Genomic DNA, 22,893 nt, shown 5'->3' on the forward strand with positions numbered 1-22,893 from the left:
CTAGCCAGAAGCCAGATATGGTTTTTGGTTTTTGAATCCTGGACCTCCTTGGTAGTGTTAACATTCGAAGTCTCAATCCTGGGTGGCTCTCCCCGCTGCCCAACATTGTATATCGGTAGCATTAATTCTGTCAGAGTTATGCTTCTTTTCTTCGACTTGGTTACATCTGGCAGGACTTTCTTTGTTCCAGTGAATCCGCCACCCAAAAACCACATAGCGCTCCTTCCGTGTTGAGCTGTGCTGTGTGCCCATACTTTAGTTTACGAGTACATGTGGGGTGTTTCTATAAACTGCAGAATTAGGGTAACCAAGTTTGGGTTTGCCGTTAACCCTTGCTAGGTTGCAGGTAAAATTGGATTACAATGTAATATCTGGAAAAAAAATGAAATTTTGAAATTTCGCCTTCATTCTGCTAAAATTCCTGTGGAACACCTAAAGGGTTAACAGTTTTTAAAAATGAGTTTTGAACAGCTTGAGGGGTGTAGTTTGCAAAATGGGGTAATTTATGGGTGGTTTCTGTTATGTAAGCCCCTTAAAGTGACTTCAGAAGTGACTTGGTCCTTTGAAAAGTGGGTTTTGCTGTAAATGTGAAAAATTGCGCATAAAACTATAAGCCCTATTACGTCGTAAAACAATAAGGTTTCATTTTCAAAATGATGCCAATATGAAGTAAACATGTGGGGAGTGTAAATTAATAACTATTATGGGGGGTATCAGTATTTTTGTAAAAAGCAGAGAATTTCAAAGTTAAAAAATTGCCGATTTTTCCAAAATTTCCGAATATTTAGCATTTTTTTATATAGAAAGGTAAAATATATTGACTCCCATTTAGCACTGACGTGAAGTACAATATGTCACGAGAAAACAATCTCAGAATGGCTTGGATAGGTGAAAGCGTTCCAAAGTTATTAGCCCATGAAGTGGCACAGGTCAGATTGGCTTAGGCACTTGGGTACAAATAGGCCTAGGGCTGAAGGGGTTAATAAGCTACGTATATGTAAGGGCTATCATATCAAAAAATAAACTACAGACATGCATCTACCTAAAAATACCAAAGAGAATTAGTCACTCCGCTTGGTACCGATATCGTCAAATTTGGTTCTTGGCTCATGGACTAATTGCTGTACTTTTTGTATGGAGTATATCAGCATACTGACAAAATGAAAAAATAGAAGCACCATCCACCAATATCCAATACGGGTGCAGCAAAATTAAATCAAAGCATACATAGAACGAGTGGAAAAAAATAGCTATATGCACCCATGCACATAAAATATCTTATTTAAAGAGTATATTTTTAAAAAGTTTAATATTATAGTGCCCATTTAATTACAAGAAGATAAGTGGGGGTCAATCTATCAGAACTCCCTACCCTGAGAAATGCACAGATCTTGGGGTAATCGGGAAGTTAAAGGGAACCTGTCACCTGAATTTGGCGGGACCAGTTTTGGGTCATATGGGCGGGGTTTTCGGGTGTTTGATTCACCCTTTCCTTACCCGCTGGCTGCATGCTGGCCGCAATATTGGATTGAAGTTCATTCTCTGTCCTCAGTAGTACATGCCTGCGTAAGGCAATCTTGGTTAATTGTGACCTCAGCACCTGCTACAATTTGTGGATAGAAGTTCCGGTTCTTGTGCCTTCCTTCCCTATAATAGCTATATGGTCAATGTGTTTGGCGAAGTATCTCACTATTTATTATGCAAAGAAAGATGATTGCAATATGTCAGGTATTAGACTTATAATGTATATGTCTCTATTAATTATATATTTATTGAAAAATCTAATTATATTCCACTTTGCCTGCCTGGTCTCTGGTTTGCTTGGTTTGAGGCACCAATTTTAATGTTTGTGTTATTTATATTGAAATAAAGAAATTGTTTTTTTATAAATTGAGTTTGGTAGCACTTCTTGATCCTGTGATAAGGATCGTTATGTTAGATTAGTATGATGAAGTGTGGCCCATTCCCGTTTAGGGGTTAAGGGTCGGGGTAGTATGATTATCGTATTATTATGTAGTAATACAAGTAATGATCTGCGCTCATATTGGCATATAAAAAAAACTTCTAAAAATTGACACAAAAGCCGTGACCAGGGTGTTGATGCAGGTGGCTTGTGATGCACATTTTTACTTTGTAAACTTTTGGCCGGTTTCCATGCAAAAACAATAGTAATGCCAGATTATTAATACTATCCTCTAGGAGACCAAAATCTAAGCTTTTAATGCCGCAGCTATTCTAGGCTAATAATGGACGTTATTATTCGTGTTTCCATTTAGCAAGTGAAAAAAGCTAATTTAAGGCAACGGTTATTTGGCAGCTTATTCTCGACTTATGTGACATTAGCTTAGTACAGGTAAAATGTTGTCCTGTTTCATGTTCTGTACATTTCAGGTGATTGAAATAAAATTAACCACAAGCTGAAACATATTAGGTAGCTTCAGTTTTTGGTGAGATCTAAGCCCCAACAAACCACATGAAGGGTAAGAGCCACAACAATTTGTCCTAAAAGCTGCGTACAAACCCAACATTGACAATGTCAAGATATGAAGAAATATCTAAATATAATAGCAAAAGAAATGTGAAAAAGTTTCACCACTTTTAAGGGAAACGTTCAGGAGATTCGACAAGCCTGAACCATTGGTACGAATTAGGGACACAAGCTGTTATGTTTTATGCAGAAAGACAACAGCATTTCAAAGAAAACACAGTTCGGAAATGGAGGGCATGGGGAGAAGACTACATGCTGGTTTCTCACATGCTGGCTCTACATGAATGAAAAAGCTGCTGTGTGTGGTGAAACGCTTTGGACATCTCTTCACAGAAACGCGTTGGGCATCTCTTCACAGAAACGCGTTGAGGTTCTCTTCACAGAAACACGTTGGGCATCTCTTCACAGAAACGCGTTGGGCATCTCTTCACAGGAACGCGTTGGACATCTCGTCACAGAAACGCATTGGGCATCTCTTCACCGAAACGCGTTGGGGTTCTCTTCACAGAAACGCGTTGGACATCTCTTTACAGAAATGCATTGGGAATCTCTTCACAGAAACGCATTGGGCATCTCGTCACAGAAACGCGTTGGACATCTCGTCACAGAAACACATTGGGCATCTCTTCACAGAAACGCGTTAGGGTTCTCTTCACAGAAACACGTTGGGAATCTCTTCACATAAACGCGTTGGGCATCTCCTCACAGAAACGCATTGGACATCTCTTCACAGAAAGGCGTTGGGCATCTCTTCACAGAAATGCATTGGGCATCTCGTCACAGAAACGCATTGGGCATCTCTTCACAGAAACGCGTTGGGATTCTCTTCACAGAAGCGCGTTGGGCTTCTCTTCACAGAAACGCATTGGGCATCTCTTCACAGAAACGCATTGGGAATCTCTTCACAGAAACGCGTTGGGCATCTCTTCACAGAAACGCATTGGGAATCTCTTCACAGAAACGCGTTGGGCATCTCTTCACAGAAACATGTTGGGCATCTCTTCACAGAAACATGTTTGGCATATCTTCACAGAAACATGTTGGGAATCTCTTCACAGAAACACGGGCATATCTTCACAGAAACACGTTGGGCATCTCTTCACAGAAACATGTTGGGCATCTCTTCACAGAAACGCGTTGGGGTTCTCTTCACAGCTCCCTTAGTCTCCAGATATGTTGGCTAAATTTGCTCCTTTATTTTTTTCACTTATGGGTAGATGTCATTAGTGTTTCTTTACTCTATTTCTCCACCATGTATGGTTTTGCCCAATATCACTGTTGCCGCTACACACATTCCGCTTTTTTTTCTTTGCTTATTCTCTCATCATCCCTTTTAGGTTCTAAAACATCATATTACACACACATTCTTCAAATTGTATTACATGATTATTAGGGGTATTGTAGTTTTTGGATTTTTGTGTGTACCAACTACATATCTGTACCCATTATTTTGGTTTGAGGATGTAGTCTATTCATGCTCATTATCTTATGCTGAGGTATGTTATCATACACAACTTTGGCATTTCTAATTCCTGTGCTATATTTGTTTTATAATAAAGTTTTTATTTTTTTGGATGACCAGTCCCCCTCCTTTTGCATATACTGTTTTGTTTTCCATTGATTCATTTTACATGCTTGCCTGACACTCCACGCACATTCATAGCTGTGCCCACGACAATTTCCCTCTACTTGATTGACAACACTAGCACGATTTATTTTTGCTATGTAATTTTCTCTTGTTTGCTGACTTCTAGGCTATAATTAAGAAAATGCAAGTTCCAATGTGCTTATAACCATCTGCCAATAAATTGTCATCTATCCAGTAAACTATGTCTGAGTTACACGTTCAATTCCCTGTGTAGCCCTCACGTCCTAAAAGGAAACCTTTCAATAAGATCAACCATCCACACCTTATATATGGGCATGCAGGTCTGTGAAATATAAAGGTGCTAATGGATTCCGCTTTCAAATCTGGTGAAAAACCAGCATCTTAATTTATATGCAAACAAGACATCAAGTGCTCTGGGTGTGACTGAGCACTTCACAAGCCTTAACTCCCTGAGTTTGTTTTCTTGCCTAGCACCAACCTCCTTAGCGTGATTGATAGCAGAGTGTCCGATTTCCTTGCCTGTAGCTTTGCATATAGATTAAAATGCCGAGTATAAGATCTGCTAAATACAGTCAAAATAGGGGTGAATGAGGCCTTTAGTTTATTTCTAAATGCCTCCAATTTCTTACTGTGGTGCCAAAATTTTTGTCTCCTGTGCATAGGTATTCAATGTCTTAGAGGAGAATTACACCCCACACAGAGCACCCAAGAAAGCATTGCACGACTGTGCATAAAACCATATGGAAGCTATAGAAAGTGTGTGCTTTATACACAGGAGAACATGAGACTTAAAGGGGTTTTAATTAATAGATTAAAGGACATCATGGGATCGCTGCTGATTCTGTGAAGTGAAAGATATTTCTGCCTTTTTTAAAAACTCCCAAATAGAATCAGCTGTGACCCCATGCTGACCTGTCTGTATCCTCTATTTTGCTACTTCCCGCACCCAGGAGCTGTGGAATGATCAGACCATGTTCCTGTACAGTCAAACACAGCCATTACACAGTACATAGTAAAGGCACAATTATAAGATTATCTTGGCACAGGAACATTTTATTTAATTACATCAAATTGTGGAAATTATTATTATTCCAAGATATATTAATTAAAATGTACTTTGTTCGTGAGACAACTTCTTTAAGAACTACATCTTTGGGTAAATATAGTATAAAGTATTCGGAACATGGTGATGCAGACCATCACTTACAATGTTTTGCCTTGTCTACATATCCGATTCTTTCAAAACAACCATCTTAAAATTAAATGTATCTGACAGTTTATATTTGTAATGATTTGGGTTAGTATAATGTGTTAGTGGCAAGAGATGGAGGACACTGACAGTGCTGCAATGTATGTAATCATTCATTTTGTACCAAATCAATGGAGTCAGTTCTATGTTCCAGTTTACGACACAAATGACTGCGAGATTGAAGAAGTGATATTACCTTTGCCTACTATGAAGTTCTGTAAAAGAGATATGTATCCTTGTAGGTCTTACCTGTGATTACTCCTAGGGTGAGGTAGAGATACTCCAGGCTTGTTGCAAATGAACTTAGGATTAGTCCCGTGGAAGCAAGAAGGCCACCAAGAATGATTCCCATTTGACAGGAGACATGATTGCTCACATAGCTTCCCAGAGGGGCTGTAAAAGGAGGTATGACCAGTCAAACCTTCGTAAGAATGTTATCATGTACAATAAAAAATTATATTGTGGTACTATATGTACTTTTATGGCCAAAAATGACAAAAGTAGTCTAGAAGTGATACCTTTATTGGCTAACCAGAAGAATTAGGCTTGCACACCTGCTTGAAGACGGAACCCCCTGTGCTCTGATAGCTTCCAGACATAATTCTTCTGGTTAGCCAATAAAGGTAGCATTTCTAGACTACTTTTGTCATTTTTGGCCATAAAAGTATTTCTAAGGATGTCATCAGACAATTACCCCTGATTGTCTATAGATACTACAGAGCTCAAGGAGCTGCACGAAAGAAGAGGCATTTTTCTATTTGTACCAGTCTCCAATGGTTTGCTGAAGCTACCAGTGATAGTGAGATGGACAAGTCCGGTCTAATTATTTTAGTTGACAGTAAATGTGTATGTGCACACCACATCTTTTAGACGCCAGCATACCCGCATTGTTTTTGAAGCAGAATTTGCTTCAGGAAAATGCCGGCTGAAGCATCTTTTCCAGTTTCTTTTGCTGCAGAAAAGACATATAGCATTGTGAAGAATGGACAGGTCCATTCTTTTGAAGCCTGAAGCTGTTAAAAGAAGTTATAAAAAGATGAAACGTGCGCAGCAAGTCGTTTTGACATTTCTTTGCATGTGTTCATTCTGTTTTGGGGGATTTTTAAGCACTTTTCCAGATGGTTTCCAGTCAGTATCCACCTAACACACACTGCACTTTCACAAAACTGTTAGATATGTCAGAAGCTTGATTGCCATGATTGGTCATGGTTCAGGTCCTACAGGCCCCACAAAAACAAAGAAATAGAACCTCATCTAGCACTACTCTTCTTCAAAACTGAAAATGGGCTCAATAGAAAGTCTATAAGTGTGTGTGTTCCATCAGCCTTTTTGCTGAGTTTTTGGAGCGGAAACTGCAAATTGTTTAGATGTTTTGAGTGACTTTGATGTGGATAGTTTCTGCTACAAAAACTCCTAAATAACCTCAGTATGCATTTACCCTAAAGTTGTCTTCAGCAAACCAAGAGAGCAGCACTCAGTTTAATGCTTCCACTCACTTGAGGGTCTTTGCATACGTATCATCACTATCAAAGCTTCAGACATGTAAAAAAGTTTTGCAAAAGTGCAGCTACTTTCAGTGGAAACTATACAGACATCAAACTTGGCATAAATCAGTAATACAAGTAAATGCATTAAACTATGTAATAAATCATTTCAGAGATATCTGGTTCTTTCTACATTTATGAACCATTTCTTCACCTTCCCCGGCTTCCAGAACTTATCATTACTCTGAAAAAAACAGATCAAATTCATCGTGCGGATGGTAAGACAGGCTGCTTGCACAGTGAGATATCAGGTTGCACATCCTAATATAATATATGTAGAGGAGAGGGACTAGAAAGGGGATGAGGAGGAGGATAAGGAGGTGGAGAGCAAAGTAAAGAAACAGAGTATGCCGATTCTAGCTAGCTTATCCCAGTGCTGGTTCACAGCTACACTGCTCAGTTATACTGGGTAATTTCCACATTGCTTCTGCTGCTTCTCTCTGTGGGCTACCAAAGGGGAAGAGAGCAGAAATCATTTTGTGTTTAGTGTATAAGAGACATAACTGCTTATCTCCTTCTACTAGTTCAAGGGTTAGTTGCACATTAGTAAAAGAGTCTTCAAAAGTACAGGATGCTAGTAATATAATGATTTGAAATAATGTTATTCCTCATGTACAAACTCGCACACGACAGCTTATTCAAAAAGTTACTTCAGAGTATAGTTAGCCTTCGTGTTAAACCAATGCAGAGTCCAGCAACTGACTTAATTGTGATTTCATTGCATCTGTAGATTGCAAGCTTTTTATGCAATGTCTGTTAAAGCACCACTCCCTTGTTTGTTTTTTTATTTATTTTTATTTATTGCGCCGCTGGAGTGGTGCTTTAATGTAATTCTACTGCCCCGTCTTATACTCACCTGTTGCCATCATCTTCATTCACTTCCCTTCAATGCATCTCTATGGGGGCCTCGTTCTGGCTCTCACAGAATTGTATTGAGCTCTTGTGACGTAACGTCTGACTTCTGTCCAGTTAGAAGTTATGGGCACAAGATTTAGAATCCCATTCAGGATCATGAATAAAATGTGTAAAGGTCACAGGAAAAAAATATGTCAAAATGGCATCCCCTTCTTGAGGGTCACACATGTCATCTCAGAAGATTACATTACTTATTTCTACCGCACATTCCATATATTAGCTTCACCTTAGGTAACCAGTTTGCTGCCCATGCCCTTTATCTAGCTAACTTGATCAGAATAAAGTGGCTTGATGCCCCCTCTAAGAACCCAGGGCACAGGCCCTATGGGCACACTCCTATCTGGCTCTGTACACCAATATCTGTAGCAGAAAAAAGTGGTTGGATTGCTTGACTAAATCCTTTCCCCTATTTCGAATGAAATCATACAGAGTGGCCACGAAAAAACAAAACTTGTATCCTTGATGTGGATATTTCAGGATAATACATTGCCACATTGGGGCTCCATTGCCAAAACTGCCTTTGTTGCCAATAACTACCAATCAGAGATCAGTTTTCAGTTTTCACTTTACCAGATCAGATTAAGAAATGAATGAGGCCCATTATCCCTCTCTATGACAGTCGCATGGTACCCCACGTAGCGAGCAGTAGTGTTCTGTGTGTATCTAACACTTTATACTTGATTCAACACAGAATTGTTATGGAGAAAAACTACAGAAATAATACACTGGCTGATTCACAGAAAATTAGGGGGCAGAGTTTCCGATCCTCATGGTACAAGCAAAAGCAGTGTACATGGTGGCGTAGTGCAGAAGTGGCATAATATAGGATCCATGGCTCAATGGATGAATTGATGCGAAAATTGATCTCGCCATATACGAGGTAATTGTCTGTGGAATCGGAAGAAAAGTCAACGTACACATGAGCGTTTGGCTTGGCCCTGGTTCATGTGCTTTCAATGGACAAAGAAGAGAAAGCTGCTACCAGACAGGAGGTGGATCATTACAAATGATCGTAGATGGCCATTTGGACTCACTGCATTGCCATACGTTATGGGCCCAATTCATCAAAGATTTATTGCTATAATTTTGGCATAAAAGCCTTGAAAAGTCTCAAAATTTAGGCGAAACTCAGAGCTGCACCTACATGGTGACATCTTTACTATAGTTTCTCCCAGCACCACCAAAATTGGTTTAGTTGGGACTGAGCATTGTGAAGGTTTATTGTCAAATTCTTGACAATCCGCGGCACTCAATACACCACAAATTTTAAGAGTAGGATTTGTGGCAAAGCGCACACCGCTCGTACGCCTCTTTATGAATCAGGAGCGTCTGACTCCATCCAGCATGCCCCCTCATCAAGACCGGCGTGAACTGCTCAGTTCTAAGTCTTGATGAATCAGGCACCACGTCTGGTGAAACATGAAACAATTTATCAGATGTGGCATATTGTTGACCTGGCACACAGATAATTTACACGATAGAAAAAATGGTGTTTGGTGATCAGCTATTGGTACTCAGATTGCAGATCCGGTATTTGGATTAAAATGTGAAAGAACAATCATATACATGGACGTCTTCCAGCAAGTCTGTGTACCGTTATCTGATCACAAGACTGAGTATTTCTTCTTTCAAAAAGAACCAGGTTCTGTTTTCTTGGACCACACTACATAATTCCAATCCAGAAGGGAAATCTCCCCTAAATTCACACTGTCTATGGTGAAGGAATTGGGAACACAGAGGCTAGATTACTTGTCTCTTAAACTTAATATTAATAAAACACAAAAAAAGGTCATGTAAAAACCAACACCAAACCAATCCTCTGTTAGATTCTTTAGCTTTTTTATAGCATTCTCTCTGCCGTGCCTTATGTTTGGTCAGAGATTTCATTTTAACATCTTTACATTCAGAATGTAACTCCCAGCATTATGTAATGTAGGATTATAGGGACATGTCCACATTACTTACCGCACAGCATAGTAGCACAGTCAACAATGGAATGTATCCAGGCAGTTCGTGAATAATCTTGACCAAAATACACTTGAAACTCAACAAAAAATATTGAGATGCATCTATACAATAGGAAGAAAAAAAGCAGCTTATTATATTAAAGTCAAAGGACTCCGAGCAGTAATACACGTCATGTACATGGCTAAAATATATTATATTAGAGCATTGAGCATTGTGGGATAAATCTTGTAAATGACTGCTAATTAAGATTTCCAACTGTTCTTAATATATTAACACTTTATTTCTTTTGTTTACAGATCATTTCCTTGAAGACCGACCACTGACAGCAGAACGTGCGTAGTGCTTCCAAGCTCTTTTCTGTCAGGCATGCAAGAACTCCTTCGAAGCTGCCCAGGATCACTGAAGAGCGCTGTTACCTTCCAATCTCTGCCAGCTTCAGCACAGTGCAAAAGAAGCTAGAAAGTGGAATTGGTCGGTCTCCTAGGCAAGAGTCAGCTTATGGTGGAGTCTTAAAACGGACATACTCCGGTGCCTACATAAAAATCTGGGGGCTCATTTGGAAGGGTTTTATTAGGCCCCAGCTGCTGGGATTTCAAGAGAAGTAGGAAAACACCAGGCAGAAGGCAGGGTGACTTGTTACTGAGCCACCTTAGAGGATGGCCCAATAGTAGTCATGTGACTTGCTACTATTGGTGGTACACCACTGGACATGCTTGGTAAGGGAATTTTGGGCCTTATTGTCGGCAGTGTCTTATCAGCTATACAACATGAAATAAATACAATAGAAAATTACGCACCTTGTAACAGCTCGTGTGCAGACTGTGACAAGAAAGCAGCCAATCACAATCATCCACCCCCAGCCGCCATCAGGTGGGGCCGTGTGCTGAATCGTCTTCTTTGTCATGGTTGACAATTGTAGACACCTCTGGAGTCCAAACTTCCCACCTTAAGCAGGTATAAATGGTGGTGGAGCTTCTTTGTCCACATAAGATCACACCAAGATACAGACAAATTTTGGGCGACATGCGGAATACTCCAGAACAGAAGTCTTATTAAGTACAATTTTATTCACCATCTGAAAGAGACCATAAAGGTAGAAGATTCAAATTCATAAAATATCAAAAATGAAAGAATAAACCATCACAATTTAATAAAACTCTTGTTTCCTGGTAATAAACTTAGAATGTACTAAAGCAGAAAAAAAGTGACATTATTTGTGGAAGAGCTGTCATTGTCATGTAGTCCTCCTTTCACATGCACAGGGCTGAGGTACAATAGCACTCACAATCTGTGGCTAAGTATGGTGCTGTTTTTGGAACAATGCCACCATGTTTTTCTAACCCTGTACAAATCTTTTAACCCCTTCATGACTGAGAAATTTTACCCTTCTTTTTATGTCCTCTCTTTCCAAGAGACTTTTTTATTTTTGACATATGAGAGCATTTTTTTTTGCAGAACGAGATGTAGTTTTCAATTACACCATTCAGTTTACCATGTAATGGACTGAGAAATTGGAGAAAGTTATGTGTGGTAAAATGCTGGGGAAAAAAACTAAATTCTGCCATAATTTTTGGGGCTTATTTTTACGGCATTTATTATTTGGCAATACCAAGCATATAAAAGGGGATTTTAGATTTTAGAGGTAAAAAAAAAATAATTACTGTAGTGTGTGTCAACATTTTCTGAAATCTGTAACCTTTATCTTTCCATCAATGGAGCTGTGTGAGGAATTATTAGGCCCACGGGAGAACCGAAGGATTCTCTGGTGGGCCCAGGCACTGACACCTGCTGGCATACTGGCCAGCACCTGCCTAGGGCCCCCACTGCTCCAGGGGGCCCCAGCCAGTGGTATGTCGCTAATAGCGGCACTCCCAGCAGCTATGGGGTCCCTGAGTCAGGGGGGCCCATCCAGTGTCAGCTGAGCAGCAGCTGGAGACCGGAGCCTGCCCCGCTGCTAAAGAGAAATTAATATTCACGCTTCCCCACACCCCCATGGGCGTGAAGAGGAGTGAGTATTCATTTCACATAGCGGGCAGTGTTAGCCGCAGGCTGAGGCTAACACTGCCCGCATGTAAATCCGGAGCGGCTGCATTGGGGCCCTGGAGGTGGGCCCCTGCAGGGCGGTTAATCCCTGCAGCTTGGCAGCGAAGCAGAGCTGCAGGGACCCGATGCCGTGACCATCCTGCTTCCTGTCCACTGCCCGGTGCTTTCTGTCTGACACAGCGTGGCTGGATGACATCATCATTCACCGCGGCTGTTTCAGAGAGAAAGCTGCCGAAGACGCTGCTTCCTGGATGCGCTGCGGCTGTGGAGAATGTGTGGAGAGGTGAGTTTTGCGATGTCTCTGTTTGTCTGCCTGCGTGAGTGTATGTGGCATGGTGCTGTGTGTGTGGTACTGTGTGTGTATTGGAGTTTGGCAATGATGTGGGTGATGGAGAGAGCTGTGATGGGAATGGTGCTGTGTGTGTGGTACTGTGTGTGTATTGGAGTTTGGCAATGATGTGGGTGATGGAGAGAGCAGTGATGGGAATGGAGGGGGAGAAGGCAATGTTGGTGGTGGTGGAAAGGATGATGGAGTGGTGGGAAGGAGGCAATGATGCCTCCGAGGTGGTGGAATGGGCTTTGATGGGGTGGTGGGGGAGAAGGCAATGATGGTTGTGGTGGAAAGGACAATGATAGTGGTGGTGGTGGGGGGAGGCAATGATGGAGGTGTTGAAATGGGCAATGATGGGGGTGGTGAGGGAGAAAGCAATGATAGGGTGGTGGAAAGGACAATGATGGTAGTGGTGGAAAGGACAATTGTGGTTGTGGGGGAAAAGACAATGATGGAGGTGGTGGAATGGGTAATGATGGGGTGGTGGGGAAGAAAGCAATGATGGAGGTGGTGGAAAGGAAAATGATGGTAGTGATGGAAAGGACAAGGTGGTGAGGGAGGAGGCAACGATGGATGTTGTGGAATGGGCAATGATAGGGGTTGTGGGTGAGAAGGCAATGATGCAGGTGGCAATGAGAACAATGATGGAGCTGGAGGGGGCTGCATTATACTATATGAGGGGGCTACATTATATTCTGTGTGGGGCTGCAATATATTTTGTGTAGGGGCTGCACTCTCTCAGGGGGCTACATAATACTATATGGGGCTGCATTATGCCCTATGAGGGGGCGACAGTATATTCTATGGGGGGCTGCATTATACCTTATGAGGGAGTTGTATTATACTCTGAGGGGGCTACATTGTATTCTGTGTGGATGGGCTGTATTATACTGTATGAATGGGGCTGCATTATATCCTATGAGAGTGCTATATTATATTCTATGGAGGGGGCTGCATTACACCTTATGAGGGGTTTGCATTATATTTTGTGGGGTGCTGCATTATACCCTATGAGGGGGCTGCACTATATTCTATGAGGAGCTGCATTATTTTCTGTGAGGGGGCTACATTATATTCTGTGAGGGGGGCTGCATTATATTCCATGAGGGGGGCTGCATTATATTACTTGAGAGGGGCTGCATTATATTCCATGAGGGGGGTCTGAATTATATTCTATGAGGGGCTACATTATATTCTATAAGGGGTTACCCCAACCCCTGCTACATAAGACGTGTATTACCTTATATTATAACCCTGATATTAGTGTGTTTTACCACACAATTGGTGGTATTGTATTTATTTTTATGTAGCTACATAGTGAGCCTCAAGAATGATTTTCTCTGGTGGGCCCAAGGTGCTCCAGTCCGACGCTGACTGTAACAGGCAGATGCCCTCTCTGTAACACTGCCTGGTACAGTGCATACTCAGTTCCTGAGCCTGCTCCATACACCAGCCATGACCACATGTAGTGAATTTACATTAGGAATACATTATCGAGTAAAAGGATATGTGTCATAAGAAAATAACCTACTGTTTAAATCAGGTTTTATAGAACATATATTTTAACGAAAATAATAATAATATTTTTTACAATAATAATTTTGTTTTTGCATTTTTTTCTATCATGATCTGTATTTAAAAAAATATTTATTAGAAATCTTCTACTTTTCATGTTGGCTACTAAGGTTATTTCCGGTCTTTAGAAATACACATTTACATTAGTAGCAATAAACTGACCTCTAGGTTTGTAGTACAACATCTAGTGAGCGTGTGCAAAGATCATTGCAATCCTGCCTGTGATAAAAATGAGACTTCTGAAGATACTTTTGTAAAGAACAGGAAATAAAAGTTTAACAGCCTCAGTGGCCAGACTAAAAATTGCAAGATTTCTTCTATAACTTTCCATGTGCAAAAAAATTGCCAACTTTTAAAAAATACAGATTTTTTTTTAAATACAGAAAAATATGATTAAAAAATAGGTCATTTTCTGATGATACATTGCCTTTAAGTAGCCCTTTGTTTTATTTTGCATTCTGAATTTTCTTAATGTGACAAGTAGAAAGTGGGGATGTCTAAACAAATGAAAGACCAATACTTTTCAAGTCCCATTGTTGCCATATGGAAAATCTGGCAATAAAATAAAGTAAAAGCAAAAGTCACAAAAATAAAATTCCAATGGAAACCACAACAAAACCCTTAAGAAGCGTACTCAGATTCATCAAGAATAAAATAAAAGGATTCTTATCTACAGGATGAGAACAATCCAGTTAAAAAGAATATAGTACAAACAAACAGAAGTACTGTACATCTGCTGACAACATGCAAAGCCGACGGGAAATCCAATGGGTGTTGCTCCACTGACATTCTTGCCAATAGATTGTCAGGGATAACACTGATCCAAAAAACTATAACATCCACAGATCTAGTATTATTACATAGCATAAACAGCAATTCCATAGAATAGTACTGATACTGTTCCCAAAACTAACCTGCAGGGGTGCATGGACAATCTTGAAGCCAATAGTGGGCTGACATGGTTTGTAGTTAGAAGATTAGAGACTTTTTTTTATGAATAATTAGCTGACATTTTCTAGCCAATTTCAAGGAATCCGAAATTCCTCCCTACTACATCTTTACATTACTGCTATTGATAAACTATGTTTAAAGTGTACGTCTTATTTAGATTCATTGATAGAACATGGATAGATAAAAAGCAAATTCCAGATTGTCTCACTTTCTTAAGTCTACGTTCACATTTGCGGTCTGCGCCGCAGCGTCGGGCGCCGCAGCGTCGCCGCATGCATCATGCGCCCCTATATTTAACATGGGGGCGCATGGACATGCGTCGCACTTGCGTTTTGCGCCGCATGCGTCCCTGCGGCGCACGCGTCCGGGCGCAGAGGACGCAGCAAGTTGCATTTTTGCTGCGTCCAAAATCAATCGAAAAAAGGACGCATGCGGCGCAAAACGCAGCGTTGTGCATGCGTTTTGCTGCGTTTTTGCTTGCGTTGTGCGTTGCGGCGCCGACGCTGCGGCGCACAACGCAAATGTGAACGTAGCCTTAGGCTGCGTTCACACGCCGCAGCTGTGTTACATTGTTTTACTGCAAATTCCCACACATTTTACTGCAACGTGGGAACACAGCTTTTTTTCAATGCTGCAAATACACTGTGTTCCAAATTATTATGCAAATTGGATTTAAGTGTCATAAAGATTTAATTGTTTTGTTTTCAAATAAAATCGTGGATGGTATTGTATCTCAGGGCTCAATGGATCACTGAAATCAATCTTAAACACATGTGATAATTGGTTTTCCAGGTGATTCTAATTAAAGGAAAACTACTTAAAAATGATGTTCCACATTATTAAGCAGGTCACAGTTTTAAAGTACCGTAACATGGGAAAGAAAAAGGATCTCTCTGCTGCTGAAAAGCATCAAATAGTGCAATGCCTTGGTGAAGGGATAAAAACATTAGAAATTTTCCAAAAACTTAAGCGTGATCATCGTACTGTTAAGAGATTTGTGGCTGTATCTGAGCACAAATGTGTTTGTGCTGATAAAGGCATAATGAGGAAGATTTCTGCCAGGCAAGTTCATCGGATTAAGAGAGCAGCTGCTAAAAAGCCATTACAAAGCAGCAAACAGATATTTGAAGCTGCTGGTGCCTCTGGAGTCCCTCGAACCTCAAGGTGTAGGCTCCTTCAAAGGCTTGCTGTGGTGCATAAACCTACTATTCGGCCACCCTTAAACAGTGTTCACAAGCAGAAATGGTTGTATTGGGCCCACACATACATGAAGACTAATTTCCAAACAGTCTTGTTTACTGATAAGTGTTGAGCAACCCTGGATGGTCCAGATGGATGGAGTAGTGGATGGTTGGTGGATGGCCACCATTTCCCAACAAGGCTGCAACGTCAGCGAGGAGGTGGAGGAGTCATGTTTTGGGCCAGAATCATGGGAAACAGCTGGTAAGGCCCTTTAAGGTTCCTGAAGGTGTGAAAATGACCTCTGCAAAGTATATAGAGTTTCTGACTGACCACTTTCTTCTATGGTCTAAAAAGCAGAAACGTGCCTTCAGGAGCAAAATCATCTTCATGCTGCAAAGAATCCCTCTGAGTCATTGGCTGCTATGGGCATAAAAGGAGATAAACTCATGGTGTGGCTACCATCTTCCCCTGACCTCAACCCTATAGGGAACCTTTAGATGATCAGCAAGCAAAAGATCTATGAGGGTGGGAGGCAGTTCTCATCCAAACAGCAGCTCTGGGAGGCTATTGCAACTTCATGCAAAGAAATACAAGCAGAAACTCTGCAAAAACTCACAAGTTCAATGGATGCAAGAATTGTGAAGGTGATATCAAAGAAGGGTCCTATGTTACCATGTAACTTGGCCTGTTGGGATGTTTTGGCGTTAAATAACTTTTTTGTTCAGTGAATGTGACCTCCTAATGCTGCAAATTCCACAAATGAGCATTTTCAGTTCTTTAAAACATATCAAATGTTTAGAAATTCTACTGTGCATAATAATTTGGAACAGTGCATTTTGAGTTTTTATTCATTTTGGAGATTATACTGTTATCATTGGGAAGTTTCTTCAATAAAATTCGATGTATAATCTAACGGGTGATGACTTTTATTAGACTGACTGTCATTTGCACCAACCATTTAGGAAAATCTGATAAAAATTTAATTTGCATAATAATTTGGAACATAGTGTAATTTACTAATTGGAAGCCATGGAAGAAGACTAGAACTCTAGCGCCACCTATTGCAAGCTGCGATTCTAAAAGTTAATATCGACTCTTTATTAACGAGCCTTGTAATTTAACTTAGGATAAAAAGCAAACCAGAATCTCAGTTTGAAGACACAATGTTTCGGGGTGTTGCTCATCATCAGTGCAAAGTTCTAGTCCTATTTCTCTTTGAAGAGACAATTTGCATGTTTAATTTCAGCGAGGAGCATGCATGGCTTATAAGGCTATGTGCCCACGTTGCAGATTCGTGTGTGGATTTTTCCGCACCGTTTTTGAAAAATCCACAGGTAAAACGCACTGCGTTTTACCTGCGGATTTACCTCGGAATTCCTGCGGTTTTTGTGCGGATTTCACCTGCGGTTTTACACCTGCGGATTCCTATTATGGAGCAGGTGTAAAACACTGCGGAATCCGCACAAAGAATTGACATGCTGCGGAAAATACAACGCAGCATTTCTGTGCTGTATTTTCCGCACCATGTGCACTGCAGATTTGGTTTTCCACAGGTTTACATGATACTGTAAACGTGATGGAAAACTGCTGCGAATCCGCAGCGGCCAATCCGCTGTGGATCCGCAGCAAAATCCGCAACGTGTACACATAGCCTAAGTCTCCTCACTCTGCCATACTTGGCATGTCAGTCTCCACAAGGAGAACTTTACCCCTCAGACAATAATTAATGATCTAAGACAGAAGGTAAGGATCTGCAGAAGTGGTACACCAGATAGGCAAACGTCTCACACCACTCCGATGCTGCTGTGATCTTAGGACTGCATAGTCAAGTCCATTTGTAGGACTTCCAGTAGTCAGAAGAATGGGGGGTCCCATAGGCACTATGTCACTTCACCATATGACCACCGTAAGGAGCTATGGTCAATCATTTGGGCTCACCATTCAAAGTCTATGGGACTTGTAGAGGTAGTTGAGCTCTGCACATGGTGGTCTCCTCCATTCCTATCGGCACAAGTTCGATAGCGACTATATTCAAGCTCCTCCTCATTACTGACATGTAAAAACAGAACTGGTACAATGAGACCCTTGTTCTTGTGGTTAGCGCTGCTACTAGCAGTGGGACCCCCAGTGATCAGACACTTATCACCTCTCCTATTTCCTCTCACATTCGAAAACATCCTGATAAGTTAGTAGGCTTCCTATGTAATTGAACTTTGTATCTGAGATAGGATATGTAGATTGTGAGCCCCATTAGGGACAGAGACAGAGGTGAGTAATGACAACCTCTTTGCAACACTGTGGAATATGTTGGCACTATACAACCAACAAGAAAAATAGATAAAAAAAGTTAGCAATTGAATAAGCAATGTAAAGAGATCACCTTTTATTACGCCACATACTAAAATGTGTGTATATGGCAACTAGTATTGTAAAGCCCATAGATATAGCATTGGTATCACATGTATTAGCAGATAAGTGCATTTCATATACGATATTCATGGGAATGACTGGGAAATTATAGAATCTAAATAACAGTAATCTAATCTTTAACACAATGAAAAAGTGTGACCATTCTGTGCATAGTCATGGCCATTCATTAGTACAATGACAGATAAATGCAGATTCTACACACACCAGGTAAATGGGACTATCCATAGCAGCAAAAGCAAGAGCTAGAATCCATTCATACACGAGCAATTGTGCCAATGCACTTCAGAATATTCCCAAATCTGAAGATAAATCTAATTACTTCAAAATGAAGGCATAAAATACCATTTCAGTAAAGAAATAAACTATAAAACCACTTACCATAGAGCAGTAGGTTTGCCCTGTCCATGTAGTTAGACTTTTTCCTGAATCTCTCTTGGACAGTTTCATAGTTTTTAGGACTATGGGCAGCTGCTCTACAATCTTCAGTCCCTAGCTTTCCACCTTTGACCCACTATTATGTGGTGAAGGGAGGGGGGCACTAGCACATGTACTTCCGAAAGGTCTAAGGTTCTCACACACAGATCAGCGGCAGCGTTGAGTGTAAACAGTCTGTCCATAAAGACCACACTTACTTAAAGGTTTGTTCATTCTGTCTGCAGCAGGAGCCTGCATATTGTACTGAGGGTCTTTGTTGGTGAGCAATTCACGCCCAAAAACATTTGCACCCCACAAATATTGTGGTGTTCACTTTGTTTCCAAACATCTCAAAATGGCTGATTTTAAGCACCAATTGTATCACTGAATAATCCTGTGTAATTGATATTAAAAGTGCTTTGTCGTTTGCAAAAAAACGTCTTCCCTGGGGCAGTTTCCATCAATCTCTGCCATACTGGTAACACTTCAGCCAATAATTGAGCTTTGGAGCTTTGACTGAGTGGACGACACAAGCAGCCGAGCTCACTTTTTGGCTGCAGACAATAACAGACGTTGGAAGAAGAGGCGGAGACTCAGCTCGGGACCTGGGGAGGGTGAGTAAAGGACAGAGGTTTCCTTTAAATAAACTTTAGCCAAGGAACAAGGGTTTATGAATCTTTTATGGAAAAACATCTTCAATGTTATGTGAATTGGTGCTTTTAGAGGGAAGATCTCATAATTAAAGTTGTGCTTTCAGTCAGGCTTGGACAGAACAGGACTGGAGAATCCTCCGCTGTGCAGGAGTAAACCACCACCCTCTTATAATCACTATGTACAGACAAAGGCAGCATCTTATACATTTAATAATCTACCCAGTTCATCGATATAAAAATTTGTGATTGAGGATAATGTCACATTTGCATGTGGCTGAAAATGGGGCCCTGGAGTTGGGTACTGGTGTTGGTTGGGAACTGGAGTTGGTCACTGGCGGGCCCTTGGCAACCCATACCGATACTGCCTGCAGTTGTCTTACAGAATTAGTTTGGTCTATGACAGCCTGTAATCTAAAGCCCATGTAGACAGCAGCCCATGAATTTCTACGCAGCTCTCACGGTTGGATTGGTAGAGCTGCCGACCAGCCCATGCACTGCATGCCGATCTCTGCCTGATTTATACAGCCATCTGACTGCGCCCTTAGAGAGGTCATGGCCAGAAACAGAAGGCCGTATTATTGATCGAGATAAACAGTTTGCAAAAAATCTGACACAGTTGGTCTTTTTGCAATTTGCTTGTGGTGGTCGCAGTACCGTCAGGGACGCAATGCGACTCCATCGACTTGTATTGTGCCGAGATGTAGCAGTGACACCTAGCAAACTTTGGCCTCATGACTTTTGCCATGCCAAAGTGTTTCAAGGTCTTTGTCAGTGACTAAGAATGTTCTTGTTTAGAAGAATTAGCAAGTCCACACCACCTAGCCCTGTCAAAATAAAGGTGGGGGTTGGTATTCTGAATATTTACAAAAGTGTGAAAAAAATCCTGTATTTTTCTATTCTGGTCTTATCTCCCTAATGAATGCAACAGAAACAGATCTAAACAATGTATGGAACCTACTTTAGTATAAAAAAACCCACCAGTTTACCAAGCGAAAAATAAGCTTTCAAACAGCTCAATCAACTGAAATATACACTCACCGGCCACTTTATTAGGTACACCATGCTAGTAACGGGTTGGACCCCCTTTTGCCTTCAGAACTGCCTCAATTCTTCGTGGCATAGATTCAACAAGGTGCTGGAAGCATTCCTCAGAGATTTTGGTCCATATTGACATGATGGCATCACACAGTTGCCGCAGATTTGTCGGCTGCACATCCCAAAGATGCTCCATACAAGGCAGGATGGATCCATGCTTTCATGTTGTTTACGCCAAATTCTGACCCTACCATCCGAATGTCGCAGCAGAAATCGAGACTCATCAGACCAAGCAACGTTTTTCCAATCTTCTACTGTCCAATTTCGATGAGCTTGTACAAATTGTAGCCTCAGTTTCCTGTTCTTAGCTGAAAGGAGTGGTACCCGGTGTGGTCTTCTGCTGCTGTAGCCCATCTGCCTCAAAGTTCGACGCACTGTGCGTTCAGAGATGCTCTTAGGCCTACCTTGGTTGTAACGGGTGGCGATTTGAGTCACTGTTGCCTTTCTATCAGCTCGAACGAGTCTGCCCATTCTCCTCTGACCTCTGGCATCAACAAGGCATTTCCGCCCACAGAACTGCCGCTCACTGGATTTTTTTTCTTTTTCGGACCATTCTCTGTAAACCCTAGAGATGGTTGTGCGTGAAAATCCCAGTAGATCAGCAGTTTCTGAAATACTCAGACCAGCCCTTCTGGCACCAACAACCATGCCACGTTCAAAGGCACTCAAATCACCTTTCTTCCCCATACTGATGCTCGGTTTGAACTGCAGGAGATTGTCTTGACCATGTCTACATGCCTAAATCCACTGAGTTGCCGCCATGTGATTGGCTGATTAGAAATTAAGTGTTAGGCTATGTTCACACGATGCGGTTTTTGCTGCGGATCCGCAGCGGAATTGCAGCTGCGGATCCGCAGCAGTTTTCCATGCAGGGTACAGTACAATGTTACCCTATGGAAAACAAAATCCGCTGTGCCGACGATCCTTTTTTTCGCCGGCAAATCCGCGCAGATTTGCCTGCAGAAAAAAGAAGTACCATGTCAATTCTTTCTGCGGATTCCGCTGCGGGTTTCCAACAGCACCAATAGGAAACTGCAGTTTGAAACCCGCAGTGGAATCCGCAGTAGAAAAAGGACACAAAACCGCAGAGAGAAGCACCGCCGTTTTTCACTGCGGATTTTCCCGAAAAAGGACCGGAAAAATCCGCAGTGAAAAAAGGATCGTGTGAACGTAGCCTTAACAAGAAGTTGGACAGGTGTACCTAATAAAGTGGCCGGTGAGTGTATACACACTGACAGACACTTCGGAAATTTTTTTTCTACAGATAAATTAAAAAAATAAATAAACCTATACAAGATTGATATCACCATAATTATACTGACCTGAAGAATCATGATCGAGAGTAAGTTTTGCCACAGAATAAAAGTCGTAAAAAAAAAAAAAGAAAAAAAAAACACATGGCAAAATTGTATTTTACTTCTCCTACAATTTCACAGCACAGGGAATTTTGGATTCTCCAGTACATTGAGTGCTAAAATAAATGGTGTAGTTCAAAACTATAACCTTTCCCACAAAAAATAAACCCTCCTACAGTTATGCTGATAGAATAAGAAAAAATGTGATGATTCTTGGAAAGAGCAGAGAAAAAACAAAAGTGCAAAAATAAAAAAATAAAATGTCTGATTTATAAGGAATTAAGGGACGTTTTCCTGCTCTCCATGAAGGAATCCAGCCCCAGGATGATGGGAATAAGTGTAGGTGCTGGCCCAATCTATGCTCAAAGGATTCTCTGTGTTACGTCACGTTCACACATTCAGTATTTTACATCAGTAAAATATGTAAAGTATTTTACATATACATCTCCTTGACCTGATGAGGATGGAGCATTTACTTCACAAGTTCACGTCAGAATGACTGTATACTGCTTTCTAAAAGTTTTTTTCCCACCTGATATAAAGCTAAAATACATTTTTATTTTCCTCATCCAGGACAACTGGCGCTGAGCTGATATACAGTATCTATATGAATGCAGTCTCGGTTTCCTGCCGCCGCCGCAGGCATATGCCTAGGTCACAGAACAGCTGTGAATAGATTTTTTTTTTCCTGAGACTGCAGTTCCACCTAGACCAAGGCTTCACAGACCAGCTTACCTTGCAATTTTACAAGCAAGTCCTTGTAAAAGACCATGTATAAAAAAAATACAATCAGACCAACATAATGGAAAGCACATTTAACAGACAGGTAAGAATGCCATGCATGACCCCATCAAAATGTCAGGCTATATTCATACGGTGGAAAAATCTGACATGTTTTAGTAGTTGAACCTCAAAAGAAATCTGGGGCTGACCCTTGGATTTCTGCTTAAGAACTTCTTATTTTGCTTTATTACTGTATTGCTAAGATTGTTACCTATGACTGTTGTGTTTGAAACTGTTAAGCTGTAAAGCGCTGTGGAATATGTTGGCGCTATATAAATAAAGATTATTATTATTATTATTATTATTAT

General features: G+C 41.0%; 1 protein-coding gene across 1 annotated transcript in view; it reads right to left on the reverse strand.

Moving 5' to 3' along the window:
- SLC16A12 (solute carrier family 16 member 12) overlaps positions 1-22,893 on the reverse strand; it is a 90,419-nt gene that overhangs the window by 14,484 nt on the left and 53,042 nt on the right. The window contains exons 2-4 of the mRNA XM_077258933.1: positions 10,571-10,848; positions 9,771-9,874; positions 5,596-5,739 (exon numbers count right to left, since the gene is read on the reverse strand). Of these exons, the coding sequence (XP_077115048.1) occupies positions 5,596-5,739; positions 9,771-9,874; positions 10,571-10,677 (355 nt within the window). The 5' untranslated portion in view covers positions 10,678-10,848. The remainder of the gene's footprint in view (positions 1-5,595; positions 5,740-9,770; positions 9,875-10,570; positions 10,849-22,893) is intronic.

This window comes from Ranitomeya variabilis, chromosome 4, assembly GCF_051348905.1.
Source record: "Ranitomeya variabilis isolate aRanVar5 chromosome 4, aRanVar5.hap1, whole genome shotgun sequence".
Classification (NCBI taxonomy): Eukaryota; Metazoa; Chordata; class Amphibia; order Anura; family Dendrobatidae; genus Ranitomeya; species Ranitomeya variabilis.